The sequence below is a fragment of the Enhydra lutris genome, unplaced genomic scaffold (assembly GCF_002288905.1).
Source record: "Enhydra lutris kenyoni isolate GAN:26980312 unplaced genomic scaffold, ASM228890v2 scaffoldscaffold1, whole genome shotgun sequence".
In the NCBI taxonomy this organism is placed as follows: domain Eukaryota; kingdom Metazoa; phylum Chordata; class Mammalia; order Carnivora; family Mustelidae; genus Enhydra; species Enhydra lutris.
Window position 1 is genome coordinate 40,201,365 of NW_019154085.1, and position 16,986 is coordinate 40,218,350.

The following is a 16,986-nucleotide window of genomic DNA, read 5'->3' on the forward strand; positions in this document are numbered from 1 at the left end:
TGACCTGAGCCGAAGGCAGCGGCTTAACCCACTGAGCCACCCAGGCACCCTGTAGGGGGGAGAATCTTATGAAGTTTTGTTTTACAGGTAAAAAATGGTTATATATTGGCAATTTCATGTCTCAACATAATCTACGATTAATCTCTCTATATTATTTCTTACCACTTTGAATCTTTTACTTCTGAGTCATCCCTCAGCTGGCTTGAATTGCAAATATGTTTTTTTTAGGAAATGGGCAGTATACTTTGTGCCTTGTTGTATCAGTTGGGATTCTTGGAATCTTAGCTTCCAATTCAGAAGAATCATGACTATATCTCCAGAGATATTAAACTCTCTCAGTTGTAGTGGTGAGTATTATTGTAAGTTGGTCTTAAATATGATATTGAAAGGCCCAACTCCTCCCTTGCGCTCTTGGTTCCCAGACCATATGCTCAGCTTTAGGATATTAAGAGCAACTTTGTATCCTAGAGGATAGCCCTCCAACCTTAAAATTTGTTGCCTCCCAGTTTAGTTCATTGGTACAATATTACACCGTTCTAATCAGAGAATTCTGTGGGCTTTGCTACTTCTATAAGATGAAATCCTTAATTATGGTGTTGGGTAATATAACATAATAGCTTAAAAGATAATTTGGTACATCTATGGATTGTGTTTCTGTAAGCAAGGCAGGTGGAGCAAATGAAGGTAGCAAACCCCAACCCAGAGTTAATGTTTCTTTTAATGGAGAGAAATGATTGCCCTCTGCATCATAGATGGGCTCAGCAAGTTCAGTCTGCTATCAAGTCGGTGCTGACTGGTTCTGAGTCAGAGGCTCAGAGCTGGTTGCTGTTGCCAGCAAGCTGGCATCCTGCAGGTGTGGTCATCAAGTCATTATTAGTGAGAGGAGGTTCATGCCACAGAGCTAGGTTCCTGCTACTTTGTACTTTGTTCGTAGTCCCAGTGAGCAAGCACAGTGGTGGTTGGGGAGGGAGGTTGGTTGACATTCTCTGGACAGATCATCCTACCTCCACCGTGGAAGTCCTTTGCTGAGCACAAGGAGTCATCCTCTGGGCTCATTTCAGTAGACCCATTTCATGCACATGTCTCTTCCCCAGATGTCCTTGTCACCAGTACTCCAATCTTTCTTCTTTCAGGTCCCTATCCGTCTAGTTAAACTTATAGCAATTGCCCATCAGGCCATGTTTCTTCAGCCAAAGTAAACCATGGATATATTGCTTGAAGTTCTGCTCTCAGGGTGGAAGTTTCTTTTTTTCAGAGACCACCCGTAGAATGGATATAACCCTATCATAGTCCTCTTAGGATTCATGACAATGGAAGGTCAGTTGGAACTAGGCATTCAAGGTCCTCAGACCTTTCTGTATCCTCCTATATAGTAGGGAGAGAGAGAGAGAGAGAGAGAGAGAGAGAGAGAGAGAGAGTGTGTGTGTGTGTGTGTGTGTGTGTGTGTGTAGAGAGAGAGAGAAAGAGTCTGGTTCTCTGAGTCTTATTCTTTCTGATTAGTACCTCCACTTTTCACATCAGTGATTTAGTGAGATCCTGAATTCAGTGATGTGATGATTTATTGCCCTTTGAACTCCCCCCCACCCCTCAGCTTATCCTGTCAGCTGCAAGAGATTCAAAATACGTATTTGATGCATATCGGAAGTCCCTGAGTTTTCAGCTTAGCCTGGAATCAGGAATTTAGAGACTGAGCATGTAATTCTTTTTTTCCATCCCTCTTTCAGGTTCTCTAGGCATCTCACTTTCCTGTGAGCTCTTTGATATCTTTTCAGTAAATTCCTTTTTTAACCAGTTAGTTTCTTGTACTTTGAACCAAGAACCCAGACAGTTAAAGACATAGGTATTAGAAGATGAATGTAGGAAACAGAACCTTGGGAAGCTATGAAAATAATAGATGGGTTGGAAATAACTCAGGTTCCATTTATTTCCAAAATGTCCTTCAGACCTCGGAGGCAGTAACAACAGGTTCCTTAAATCTTCAATGGAAAAACTTCATTCTAGTGAACACAGGTAATAATATAGTCATTTCAAAAATTATCATTTTGAAAATTAATGAGACTTGAGTCTTTGAACTGTCTGGACTTTTTTTTTTAAAGATTTTATTTATTATTTATTTGATAGAGAGAGCATGAGCACATAACTAGGCAGAGCTGGAGGCAGAGGGAGAGGGAGCCCAACATGAAACTCAATCCTGGGACTCCAATCCTGGGACTCCAGGATCATGACCTGAGCCAAAGGCAGGTGCTTAACCAACTGAGCCACCCAGGTGCACCTTTTTTTTTTTTTTTTTTTTTTTTTTTTTTAAAGAAAGTAAGCTCTGCACTCAATGTGGGGCTTAAACTCACAACTCTGAAATCAACAGTTGTTTCCCTACCAGCTGAGCCAGCCAAGAGCTCCCTGTCTAGCTTCTTGATTGCAAATAAGAGAAACTAACTCTGGTTGCAAAAGGAGTTTATCAGAAGGATATTGAAGGACTCACAGAAACAGTAAGAGTCTCGGATGTTTAAAAACAATGTAGATAGGAGCCAAGGCAAATCTGGAGAGGCAAGGACGAGAAACCCAGCCATCATCTTTTATCAGAATTAGTTTGGCCACAATGCCAATGGCTTCTACCACTGCTCTTACAGATCAACATTGCCACTAGACATTGTTTCCACCAGCTATCACTACAAACCACTCTAGCTGCCATGAATGAATCCTGAGCGCCTCTTGTCTTTGTGTCATTCTCTCCACATTCAAAGTCATGAGTTGAGGCAGAGTCTAAGTCATACACAGGGTGCCGGCTATTGGTTTTCATAGAGTGAGAGGGGTGTTCTATAAAAGCCTGGCATTATGTAGGAGGCTAGTCACTTCTGCAATGGAAATTGTAATCCTTTGGCCCACTTACATGCAATGTAGAAGTCTTCTTTTTCAATATGTATGGCTTTTCTTTCTTTTTCTTGCTTTATGATACTTACTAGGACCTCCAACCCCATGTTTAATAGTATTGGTGAGCGTTAACACCCTTGTCTTCTTCCTGGTCTGGAGGAAAGCATTTAGGTTTTCACTATTAATTTGTGGTATTAGCGCTAGGGTTTTCCTGGGTGCCACTAATCAAATTGAGGTTGTTCCTATTCATTACTCTTTTGTTGAGAGTTTTGATCATGAGTGGATGTTGAATTTTGTCCAATGCTTTTCTGCATCTATCAAAATGATTGCATGTTTTTCTCATTGTTTGCTAATATGATGAATTATATTGATTGATTTTTGAATGCTGGACCAATCTTTAAATCTTTACTTGGTCATGGTGTATTATCTTTTTTTAATATATATACAGTTGACCCTTGAACAATGCACTGACCTCTTACACAGTAGAAAATCTGTTTAACTTTTAATTGCCCCAGAATTTGCCTAGTAATAGTCTCCTGTTGATTGGAAGCCTTACCAATGACATAAACAGTCAGTTAACATGTACTTTGTATGTTATATGTATTATAGACTCTATTCCTTCAATAAAATAAGCTAGAGAAAAGAAAATGTTATTAAGTAAATCATAAGGAAAGGAAAATATATTTATATTACTATACTGTATTTATTTTTAAAAATCTGCATATAAGTGGAGCCACACAATTCAACCCCATATTGTTCAAGGGTGAATTCTGTGTGTTAATCTTACATAAGTAGTTTAAGAATGTGTTCATGAGGGATATTGATCTCATACACCCTTTCTCTGATTTTGGTATCAAGGTAATGGTGACTTCATGAGCCTAGTTGGAAAGTGTTCCATCCTCTTCTCTATTCTGGAAGAGTTTGTATATAATTGGTATTAATTCTTTTCTTAAATACTTGGTGGCATTTACCAGTGAAGCTATCTGGGCCTGGAGTTTTCTTTGTGAGAAGGTTTTTATACTGTGAATTCAGTGTTTTAAACAGAATATTCACGTATTGGTTTCAGCTTGAATAATCATAGGCAGTTTGTCTTTCAGGGAATTTATCCATTTGATCCCAGATATTGAATGTATTGCCTTAAAGTCATTTATAATTCCCTTATTATCCTTTAAATGCTTGTAGGATCTATAATGATGTGTCCTGTCTCATTCCTGATATTGGTAATTTGGGTCCTTCCATGTTTTTCTTGATTAGCCTCACTAGAAACTTTTCTATTTTATTTTCTTTTCAAAGAATCACCTTTTGATTTTATTGGTTTTCTTTATGGCTATTCATTTTCTGTCCCTTAATTCTTATTTATTATTTTCTTCCTTCTGCTTACCTGAAATCTAATTTGCTCTTCTTTTTTCAATTTTTTAAGATAGAAGCTTTAGATCACTAATTTGAGACATTTCTTCTTTTCTAACATGAGCATTACATTTATTTAGAGCAGAATTTCCCTCAAAGAGATGCTTTAGCTGCTTCTCACAAATATTGATATATTGTGTTTTATTCAGTTTGAAATATGTCTGATTCTCTTTTTATTTCTCATTTAGCCTCCTGTTAGTTTAATTTCCAAATATGTATGGATCTTCCTGGCAGCTTTCTGTATTTTTTCCCCACATATTTTTGTTGCTTTTGGCTTTTTGATAATGATTTCTGGGAAAATGACACTCATTCTGAGCCCATGTTGTATGTGAGGAGCCCACAGGCACCCCATAGGCTACGGAACTTATGGGTAGGTGTATGTGTCCACTCTGGGCTGGTTTCTCGTGGCTGGCATATGAGAGGTGGGGCCAGCCTTGTTGCCACTACTGCCTTGTTTCAGTAGCAAGGCTGAAGATGGGAATTTGTTAGAAGTCTGCCCATGAGGCAACCGCATCCCCAGTCTCCCTCTACCATGGTGCACCTAAGAACTCTGGTAGCCAGGCATCTACCCTTACGTAGGAAACACAATCTTCTTCAGAGAAATCGAATGGCTCCAGAGAAAACCCTAATGCCTGAGCTAAACCCCTTTCAGGAAGAATGTCATATTTCCTGCTGCCTATCTGTATTCTACACAGAACTTCGACTTATGTCCTAAATGTGGTATGCCAGGACTTACTAGAATTGAGCACGATCAATTTTGGTATATTTATAGATGACCCATAGATGAAGAGGTATAGTTGCCTTCTAAAAGATGGAACCCTACTCAGAGCATCAGAGCTATTCTGTTAAATGCAGTCATTTATTTCTAATGGAGCAACTTACTTTTAATGGACCAACACCCCAAAATGTGAATGACAGTTTGCCAAGTGAGCAGATTGCTATTAATTTTAATTTTCTTCATGATGCATTTCTGTATTTTCTAACTTCTTACAGTGAAAATATATTAGTAGTGTGTTCAGATAAAATAGTTTAAAATATTAAGGTAAAAATTAGAATTGTGAAAAAATATAAGTGTCTGATCTAATCTAGTGAGTGTGACTTGAGATACAGGCGCTGTGGGACGCCTGGGTGGCTCAGTGGGTTAAGCCTCTGCCTTCAGCTCAGGTGGTGATCTCGGGGTCCTGGGATCAAGGCGCCGCATTGGGCTCTCTGCTCAGCGGGGAGCCAGCTTCCCCCCTCTCTCTCTGCCTGCCTCTCTGCCTACTTGTGATCTCTCTCTCTATTAAATAAATAAATAAAATCTTTTTTAAAAAAAAGGTATAGGCACTGTGAAACTAATGATTTAACAGCAAACTGGGCTAATCAGAATTGTCTCTAAAGGTGTTTGTAAGAGAAGGGATTGACAAAAGCTTTTAATAATATCAATTTGACTTTTTTTTTTTTTTTAAAGATTTTATTCATTTATTTGACAGAGATCACAAGCAGGCAGAGAGGCAGGCGGGGGCGGGGTGGGGGGAGCAGGCTCCCCGCTGAACAGAGAGCCCGATGCGGGGCTTGATCCCAGGACCCTGAGATCATGTCCTGAGCCGAAGGCAGAGGCATTAACCCACTGAGCCACCCAGGTGCCCCTCAATTTGACTTTTTCAAGAAAAACAATTGCAGGAAGCCCAGAAGAGGCCATCTGGCCCAACTCCTCACATCAGAGTTCCTGAAGAAAGTTAAAATTATCCTGTAGTTAGGGATCGAACAGGATAAGAGTATCATTGTCTCTTCTGCTTACCCCTTAGCCCCCATTCACTGGTGATGGTGTTCTTGCTGGGGGAAGGACAGGAGGTTTTGAAGATTTGCTTACTACCTTCACTTTTAGAGAGGAAACGGATGCCTATGGTCTATTTATTCACTGACATACTTGTTCCTCTCTGTCCTGTTCACAGGCAGCTGGCTAAGAGCCTTGGTCAGGCTGGTGAAATTGAGCCTGAAACAGAAGGAATACTAACAGAGTATGGTGTGGATTTCTCTGATTTCTCTTCCGAAGTTCTAGACTGTCTCCCTCAAGGCCTGCCCTGGACAGTCCCACCAGAGGAATTCAGCAAGAGAAGAGATTTAAGGTAAATGTCTGAAACTCTTTAAGAACAACATGTTTCTACCTTTCTGTCTTCTAACTTCACTTTCTTAGGGATGGGCCTCAGATGTTTCCATCTTTCTACCAACTTTCAAATTCAGTTCAGTTGAGACTTAAGTGCTCTGTACCAGAGGTGGGCAAAGTATGGCCCACACGCTAAATCCAGCCCACTGCCTATTTATGAATAGCCTATGAGCTAAGCATGGTTTTTGTATTTCTAAATGACTGAAAAAAAAATCAAAACAAAATAATCTTTCATGAAAATTATATGAAATTCAAATTTCAGTATCCATTAAATTGTATTGGAACACAGCCATGCTTATTTGGTTATATTTTGTTTATGGCTGTCTTTGTGCACTGCAGCATTAGGGTTGAATAATTGCAACAGAGACCATATGGCCTGGAAAGGGCCCTGTGGCCCTTTATAGAAAAAGCCTGCTCCCATTTGTTCTTGACCATTCTAATTTCAGAAGGTAACAGTTGCCATCTCTTTTTCTCATTGTTATGTCCCCTTAGGTCTGATGGAATAACAACAATGTTATCTGGTCAGAAGTACCTTCCTTTAAATGGGCCTCTTCAGGCACAGAGCAAAGGATTCAAAGCTTCTGTGCTTGGAGCTTCATTTTAAAGCTTTACTTTTAGGTCTGGAATTTGTTGGAAAGTACTTTTGTGGTATTTTTATAACAACATCTTCTTTGAAGATGTTTCTTCATTGTGGGATGTTAGTTCTTTTCTGATATTTCTCTTCAGAATTTGGTTTCAGTACTGGCATTCATTTTGGATGCCACATGGAGATATTTAGAACCAAGAAACTTTTCATACAACCCACTGAGGCTGTGGAAGGTTTTCTGCTAAGGTCATCCCATGTCAGAGTCTTTTCCACCACACTTGCTCACTTCATGCAGCTGAACTTATGATTCCTTCGCTCTTGGTGCCCCTTACTCCATCTAGTTCGAGAATCCTCCTTCTCTGCTCCCTCTTGCTATTGTATCTTTTTCCTTAAAGATACAAATGCCTTTTTTTCTTTTCTTGCCAAGGGTAGGCAAGGAAAAGGAGATGACAGTCGCCTTTCCTTCTTGTTAGTAGCTCTGATGGACCACACGTTTATATTTGCAGTCACTTAACTCAAGTTGCTGTCCTGGCTTTCAGTAGTAACCACCACTCGTGGAACTCCTGCTGGTCCGTGATCTCATCAGGGGCTTTGGGGTCTTGGGCCCAAACCACTCTCTCTGAACCATCATTTTCTCATATACAAATTGAAGGGCTCATTTGCTGAGGTCTTTCCCTAAACCTCGGAATCTATAAAAAAAAAAATCTAGTAAGAATGAATGGTTGAACTTAATTGTTTGAAGTTTAAGTCAGTCTAGTCATTCTGCAGTAACTATCAACATTTGAAATGTACCTACCCTTTCACCCAAAAACTTGACTTCCAGAAACCCATCCTACTCAAAGCATACAAGGATAGATGTACAAGAATGTTCATTGCTGCTCTGTTGTAAAAGTGACACTGTTCATGTCCCTCAACAAAGGGATGGCTTTTTAAAAAAATTTATTTATTTATTTGAGAGATAGAGAGAGGGTACACAGGCATGGTAGGGGCAAAGGGAGAGTCTCAGTCAGACTCCCTGCTGAGTGCAGAGCCCAACTCGGGACTCAGTCCCATGACCCTGAGATTATGACCTGAGCCTACAGCAAACATCGGACATTCAATCGTCTGAGCCACCCAGGCACCCCAGCAAAGGGATGGTTAAATAACCTTGTCATACCAGCAAGGTTGCGTTCCCTGCAGCTGCCAAAAGGAACTAGATCCATGTGGACTGTCCTAAAGGGGCGGTTGTCATCTGTTGCCAAGTAAAAGAAACAAGTTTCAAAGCAGCGTGAATATGAGCCTATTTTTAATAAAGCCAAAGAATATAAAAATACTGTTCAAAAGCATATACCCATGCATATGTATATATGCATATACAAAAATATATATGCATAGAAAATGGTCTGGAAGGAAATACATCGAACATCAATAGTCGTGATCATGGGTAGACTTGGTAGGGTAGTAGGAGGTAGAGAGGGGCAGTATTTCACTTCATTTTATAAATTGCTCTATTTTTCAAATTTTTTTTTAAATATTTTATTTATTTATTTGACAGAGAGAGACCACAAGTAGGCAGAGAGGCAGGCAGAGAGAGAGGGGGAAGCAGGCTCCCTACTGAGCAGAGAGCCTGATGCGGGGCTCGATCCCAGACCCTGGGACCATGACCTGAGCCGAAAGCAGAGGCTTTAACCCACTGAGCCACCCAGGTGCCCCCAAATTATTTTTTAAAATAACTTTTATATCTTTTAAAAATTATACATGGGACTGTCAGAAAAGAGAGGTGCTTGATCTTTTCTAGCCTGATTCCTAGCCTACAGATAAATAATAAGGCATTTCAACAGTCCGCCAGCCCAGCGTGTTCTCAGTTCTACTCGGGTGGTTCCACGTTGCCTTTTTCTTTGGCCCCAGTTGCCTCTGAGTTAGACCACAGAACAGGAGGCCTTGCTTTGCAGAAGACCTCTGTTAAAATATGCTTGTGTGTGCTGTGCAAGGATTCACAGATCCAGGGAGCTTATAGGACAAGCTGTAGTATACTGCTATGAGCATAGTATCAGTGATTTTTTTTTAATCACTTTAACCTCCCAACACGTTTTCATTGCCTATTATCGCTAGGATTATGTTTCTAAAATTCAAATCTGATTTCTTTTACTCCTTTAGCTTAAAATCTTTCAACTGTTTCCCAATACCTAAAGTAGTAATCTCTAAAGTTTTTTGAAACATGCATTCCCAATAACATTTATGTCTTTATTTTAAAATCACAAGCATATTTACCACTTTGCTTATTTATTATGTACATTATAAATATACATAAAAGTGGAAAAATGAGAATAAAATAAATTTTGAAGATACTTTCCTTTAAAAAGGTATAGTAAACTGTTCACATTCATAATTTTACTTTTGATGAGAGCAGTGTGATTGAAATTCATGTTTTTTTTTAAATTTTTGCTTTCACAACCTGTGATATAGAAACACAAAGTTCTGATTATAAGCTCTGTATATTTTGATACTTAGTTTTAGATTTAATGGTTATCATAACTGAAAAAGATACCTCAGAGGAAGATAATTGAAATTCCTAAATCATAATATTCATGTTTTAGTCCTATTCACTGATTATATTCAGAAATACAATCCAGCTAATAAATTTTCATCTTTCATGATGTCAGTCAGTTCTTGTGAACTAATTAAAAGGTGCTATATTTTTAGAGTTAAAAAAAATAGGTTCATAGTCTTTGGTTATTCTTCAGTTGGCATCTTGAAAAAATAGGTAGAAAATTCTCTCACAGAGTTTAAGTGTATAGAGATGAGTAGTTTTGCAGTAGTGCAATCTTAGGCTTAGATTGTTTTAGGTCTCCAAGTTTATGACATTTCAAATGCCCTTTTTAAAAATTTTGTCTTCAAAACCTGAGTTTTTTTGTTTTATTTTGTTCAAAAATCAGTATTTTTTTTCTTGTTAAAATGTCGCCTTTACCTTGAAGTAACAGATTAAGTGTTTTTATTTTTTTCTAAGGATCTGCTGGGCAGCATGTGGTTGGCAGTCATTGTTTTGAAATCATACATGTGGCTGGTGATGAATTTATATTAGGGGCAGAAGAAATGTCAACTTTGCCATTTTAGTAGTAGTATTAGTAGAATTAGTATTATTAGTTTAGTAGTATCTTCAGTCTGTGGATCTTTGTAATAATATTTTTAGCCACTTGCCTGTTTTGTAAGGATTAGCTTAGCTGAAACTAAGTAATTTCCATAAATCCGTGTGTGGGGCATGAGCAAATCCCATTGATCACAGTTGGCTGAAAGCACAGGAAGTAATGAGGACACAAGTGTCATTGGCTTTCTGTTCTGGAACACTGACGCTTTTGTCTGGACACTTCACTTATCTCTTGACCCATATACCTTATGAGGGTACCAAGATTAATTTTTTATGTATTTATGTATGTAATCAGTTAACTGCTTAATTTTTACAATAAAAGATGAACATAAAGAGAAGTCTGTGGTATGCTGAAGTCTTTTATCTGATTACCTTTTCCTCCTCTTCAGTCTTAAGATAGATTCACCTAGTTTTTCAGCTGACAGATATTAATTGAATACCATCCATGGGTAGTGGAGATTCGATAATTGGGTAGGATTGTGCTGGAGGGGAGAGTTGCTTGGTACAAGCGTTTGTAGTACTGTGATTTCTTCTGCTCAGAGGTGCAGTGCCTTCAAAGAGGTTTTTATCAACATTACTTTCCTAGGAATGTCACAGGAATTTGGAATGAGTCCAAGCACCCACTAAAAAACATGAATAAGTTAATACATATTCTGTAAACTCCTAAATGAAACCCTCTATGTCTTTTTCCTTTTCCTGTCTTCTCTCCTATATACATCTATTTATACATATTATTTTTATACGGATATATGTAATATATGCCAAATTCTAAGTTAGTTACTGGAAATACAGAGACAAAAAAGGCCCAGTTCTTGTTCTTTAGGACTTTATTCTTTCTCAGGGAGACAAATTACAGCAAAGTATGGCACGATGATACCAGTATGATACCAGTATGAGCCACTGCCAAGGGCATTGGTGTTTGAACCGGTATCTGAAAAGTGAGCAGGCATAGAGGGAGCTAGAGGGACTAAAGCAGTCTTCATTTAGTGATAAGATGTGGCTGCAGAAAAGGTGACACATTCCTGTAAGACTCCCAGATCCTTCAGTACCAGGGCTCACAATTCCTATGCTTTTGATAGCTTCTTGATCCCTGCTGCTAGGCCACTCTGCGATGCACCCTGCAGCGTTCCTCTGGCTCTAGCTACGTAAGGACTTCTACATACCCATTTAGGTTTGGTATTTGAACAATTATATTTGGAACAGAAAAGTTCCATCAATCTTTAAACCTCATAATCCAATTATGTCAGTAAAATTCCAGCTTTTTAGTCCAGTGGAATTGGGGTAATATTTTGCAAACTGAAGTTGAGAGAAATAGTGTTTATTTTGAAAAGAAAAATGGTTGGTTAGCAATTTTCAAGAAGGAAGGCTGGTGTGAACTCCTAGGGGTGATCTGGCCCTTCTGATTGCGAGCACCATTTTTCTGGACCTTCACCTCCAGTCTCTGGAGAATCCCTGTTTGCATGGCCTAGACCTGCAGCTCTCTTCAGCAGGGCATCTGAGGTTAAAGAAAAGCAAAGAGCAAGCAGCACCAATACGGCAGGGCTTTGGGGATCAGGAAGAGACTGGATCCAAGCAAACTGCTTGTAGGGGGTTGCACCAGAAGCCCAAGAAACCCCAAGGTTGTTTCTGAGACAGGCTCCAATTATTTCTAATTTCATTCTTATTATTTTGTTTCCTTTGTTGCTAAACTGGAATAGGAAACCGAAGCTTAAAAGTTCAATTAAAGTGGAAAATGAAAACCTAAATATTGGAGGGGGGAAATACCACATTAAAATGATTTTTATATTTTTCCTATAGTTAGTAATATTGTGGAAGTTTGGATCACATCACTTTTTAGTAAAACCTGAGCTTCCTTGAAGTGGAGGTGGTGTCTATAGTTTTTCACAGGAGAACTTGTGGATATCTATTTCTTCACTATCCCCTCAATAAAAAGGATGCCCAGTGACCTCCACCGGACCATTACAAATGTGAAACTTGGCACTTAAAATTGCTTGCTCTAAATTTTCCAATTGCTTTCTCTCTCTTTTTTTTTTTTTTCCATTTAATGTCGTTCTGCCAACTAGTGATTTTATTATTATAAACAGGACATTGTATTCACTTTTAAGAAGAAATATGAAGCTGGAGGTAAAATTACAAACTGCAGCTTCTCAGCTGCCAAAATAGAAAACAGTGAGCTAAAAATACCGAGCACAAAAAGGGTGCTGTGACAAGAAATATTGAAATATCTTCAAGATGGGACTCTTCCAAACAGAGAGAAATTTCCTTTTACTCCAGGTAAAACCAACCTTGAAATAGCTGCTTGAAAGGAGAGACATATAATACTAACCTCTCTCAGGTCAACCCTTTTGTGGGAAAGCTTTCAAACATAACTAACATTAAGTGACTAATGATCTTGCTGTTTATCAGGAAGTCCAGTATGATTAAATTCCCATTTAGAAAAGGTTCCTCTGGTAAAGGAGTGTGGCAGCATTGAAGGAGTACTAGAAGTTAGTCCTAGCTCTCCTGGGAACTAGTGGGGCGACCTTGAGCAAATTAATTAAATTTGGGGAGATGGAGAGAGGGAGAGCACTTTCATCCTTTGTAAAATAGATTATTTGATCAGGTTAGGATTTTCCAAAAGGTGTTGGTAGATCATGTATCCTTTGGGATTTTAATAGAGCGTCATAGAGTAAAAGGGTTCTGTGGCCAAATATTTTTAGAAAACAGTGGGTTAATATTTCTTAGAATTCCTTCTCTTGGATTATCTCATGGACCTAGTGCTCCTTAGACTACACGTTGAAATTGTTCAACTAAATATTTCAAGATGTACTGGCTGTGATGGAATATAACTCTCTTTGAGATGTCCCCTTGGAGTTATTCAGAGTCATCTTATCCTTGCATTGGAAAGAAGTAGTATTCCATTGGTGACCATCTGCCACGTTTATCTGACAGATATACTGATCATGCCTCCCTGTGGGCCCACACAGAAAATCCAAGGATTGTGCTTTGAATCTCACCTCTTCATTGCCAAGGGAATCCCTTCTTTCCTTACCTGGAACAGAGCAAGATTAAATTCTTCTGCATTAAAGAAGGAAGATGTCCTTGTCATTTTAAACTTACTGGCAATATTATTCCATTCTTGTAAATCCCAAATCACTGTTAATGAAATTACAAGAAACTCATAGACAATAACAAAGATTAATGGGTCCTAATGCTTACATGGAGTAGTGGCTTCTCAGAGGTCTATACTCTGCCAGTCCTACTGATCTCTCACATCTCTACACTTTTTAATGCCTGGGCTGGAGATAAAAGAAGGCAACTTCCAGCAGAAAGTTTTGGGAAAGAAACAAGCTTCCCACTGAAGGTAATGGAGAGTGGGCAAGGAAGATAGGGTTTGAAAATGAGATCCATGAGAAGTAAATATTTGTATGGGCAAATCATTCTTAAGACTAGGAGATGCTGGGTAGCTTGATACTCATATCAGGGCAAGTGAAAAAATGAAATTACCAGCTTTATTGATAATAGTAAAAGAGGGAAATAAGTTTCTTAGCTTCTACGTGGTATCCTGTCCTGATTCAGCCCCTCATCTTTCCCCAGACAATTTTATTCTCCCATAGCTGTGTGTCTTGCCCATGCCCTGCCCTTCATCTATTCTCCGGGGCCCATCTTAACTGCCTTTGCCATCTCACTCTGGAAGAATTAGTCAACACCACTCTCCTTTCCCTTCCCTGTTTGTTCACATCTGTTTCCTGGTACTTGCCAAACTGTCCTCTAACGTCCCTGTGTGAGACTCTATCCTGATGGATGGCAAAGCCCTCAAGAACAAAGGTTAGGTCTTACATGTCTTTCTGTTTCTCGAATCTAACTCAGTAATTGGTATGTAATAAACTGTATATGTAAATACATGTGTATAAGATAAAAGGAGGGAGAAAAAGGAAGAAGTCAACATTTTGTGTAGGAGTTTGCAGAATATGTATTAATTGGTTGAATAGAACATGTTTCTAAGTGCTGGGATCCATTCCTGAGTATGCCCATTCTTCCCAGCCCTCCTCCTTCCTAAAAACATGGACGTAACATAACAAACAAGCATAGGAAGATTCGGAAAGGTGAAAAAGAGAAGGCAGATTGCACGGGAGTCTCAGGACTTGAGGAACATGCCAGTGATTCCCCTGGTTTTCCTCATTGCCAACCATATAGTCCAGAAAGGGTGCTGTAGAAGGTGCCACCCTGGAATGAACAAAAGGCAGAGGAAAAAAGATCTCCAAGAGATTCCTCTTGCCATGTGCAGCTGACACTCTGATTCCGCTTTGGGAGGTGTGACGTCTGAGCAGGGCTAGTCTTCTGTCCTCTGCACAGCAGAAGCTGTTGGTGGTGCTCTTATTCCCAGGCTCAGGTAGTGTTGGTGGAACCAAGGAAGGAGCTGTTCTGCCTTCCCCTTCTCAATGGAAGCAGGCATGTGCCAATTTCCCTTTGGGGATAATGTCTGTGGGGCCAAGTGAGGAGCAGACTCTGTTCCTCACCCAGTAGAAGCAGATTGTGTTCTGATTCCCCTCTTGGGTAGTGTGGGCAGAGCTAAGGGTGGAGTTGAGTTTCTGTCCCCCAGCAAAAATAGGCAGTGTTCCACTTGTCCCATGGGAGTAGGGCCAGTGAGTCCCAGAGGTAAGAGGAGCCACCATTCCTACCTGGCAGCAAAGAGATGTGATGAGTCAGGGCTAGTTACCACAGCACACCCCCTGTGTCACTGGAATGGAACCCAGTGTGAACCAGGCCTGTACCTCCTGCCTCCATAAGCCAAGGAGTGGGAGGCACTCACCTGCTCCCCACTCCTAGTGTCAACAGGGAGTTGAGCTTCTGCCCCTGAACTGTAGTGACAAGACATACCAGCTTTTAGCTTTTCCCCTTCCTGGTGACAGTGGGGCTTAGCAGGGAGCTTCATTTATACCCACACTTGGAATCGGTGAGAAAGTGGGAATTGGTGCCCCTTTTTCACCAGGAAGATGTCAACAGGGCTGAAGGGAGACCTGGATTGCTACCTACAGTAAGGCACTGTGAGTCTATGTTTCATTTTTGCTCGGTTGGTAGCATTGGGATTCGATAGGAAGCTGAACATGCATGTTCACCTTGTCCTTGGGCTACACCTCAGTAGGAGACTGCTTACAAAAACAAAAACAAAGACCCAAAAAGGCTATATAGGATCTGGAGTCTCCTAGTATAATACCCAAAATGTTTACAGGATATTCAAAATTCACTCATCATACCAAGAACCAGGAAAAACAATTTGAATGAGAAAATATAGCTGATACCTATACCAAGGTGAATCAGATGTCGCAATTACCTGATAAGGATTTTAAAGCAACCTCTGCAAAAATGCTTTAACAAATAATCATGAATTGTCTTGAAAAAAATGAAAAAAATAGAAAATCTCAACAAAGAAATTTAAAAAGAAGGAAAATATCAAAGTAAGAAATATCACCAAAAATAAATAAAATAAAGTAAATAAAATAAAACAAAAAGCATCCAGAACTCAATAATAGATTAGAGATTATAGGATAGAATTAGAATTAATGAACTTGAAGACAGAGCAATAGGATTCACCTAGTTTGAGCAAGAAGGATTTATGTGATAATAACAATAGAGCAAACATTTGTATCAATAGAGGCCCAGAAAGAGAGGAGAGAGCAAATGGGACTGGAAATGTATTCAAAGAAGTAATGGCTGATACAACTTCCCAAATTCGGCCCAAGATCAGCCTTCAGTAAGCTGAGCAGGTTCCTGTAAAGAACTACTTCACTTCTGATGTCAGACCTGTGGGTTTTTAACACCTTAAGCAGTTCTGAACACCAGCTGGGTGTCCTACAGTGGAACTCAGACCTGACACTATCAACCTAGAGGTAGTGTCAGATCCCATAGGATCAGTCCCACACTCAGTCCCACAAGATTGCCCCCTCCAACTTGAGAAGCCAGTCACAAGTCCAGGTTGTTAGTTGTGCTCTAGCCGACAGGCTATAAATTGAGTATTCCTTGGCCCCCTCCCTAGCTTTGATTAATTTGCTAGTGTAGTTCACAGAACTCAGGAAAACAGCTTATTTACTAGATTACTGGTTTCTTAGAAAAGAATAGAATTCAGGCACATGTAGATGAACAAGATGCATGGGGCAAGGAAATGTAGCAAGATGTGTTGCATGGAGCTTCCAGGCTCTCTCTGGATGTGTCATCCTCCCAGCACCTCTGCAAGTACACCAACCTGGAGACTCTCTAACCCTATCCTTTTGGGTTTTTATGGAGGCTTCGTAACGTAGTCATGATTGATTAAATCATTGACCATTGGTGAATGAACTCAATCTCTAGCTCCTCTTTCCCATCCTCTGAGGTTGGGGAATGAGGCTCCACATTCCAGCCCTCTGATCCCATCGTTGATTCCTCTGACAACCAGCCCCCATATTTAAAAGGTTTCCAAAGGTTATCTCATTAGCATAAACTCAGGTGTGATTGAAGGGGATTTGTTATGAATATCAAAAAATAATCATTATTGCTCATAATCATTTAGGAAATTTCCAAGAGTTGTAGAAGCTTTATATTAGGAGCAAGAATGAAGACCAAATATGTATTTCTTATTATAAATTATTTATAAGTTTCTATATGTAAATTATTTTATACATAAAATCACAGTATCATAGACCCAAACAGCACAAACCCAGAGGAACCAATGCCAAGACACATCATATTTAAACTCCTAAAAACTGAATGCAAAGAAAGAAATCTTTAAAGCAGAGTGAAATGATGCATTACTTTTAGGAAAACACCATTTCAAATGATAATCGTTTTAAAAACATGGAGGCTGGAAGATAGTGGCAGAATTTTCAAGTACTGAAAGAA

At 39.5% G+C, this 16,986-nt stretch overlaps 1 protein-coding gene across 4 annotated transcripts in view; it reads left to right on the forward strand.

The window, feature by feature from the left end:
• Nucleotides 1-16,986, forward strand: part of LOC111144288 (DIS3 like 3'-5' exoribonuclease 2) — a 359,800-nt gene that overhangs the window by 187,058 nt on the left and 155,756 nt on the right. For all 4 annotated transcript variants that reach the window (XM_022498710.1, XM_022498559.1, XM_022498640.1 and 1 more), the window contains one exon: nucleotides 6,210-6,383. In XM_022498710.1, coding sequence (XP_022354418.1) covers nucleotides 6,210-6,383 — 174 coding nt within the window. The remainder of the gene's footprint in view (nucleotides 1-6,209; nucleotides 6,384-16,986) is intronic.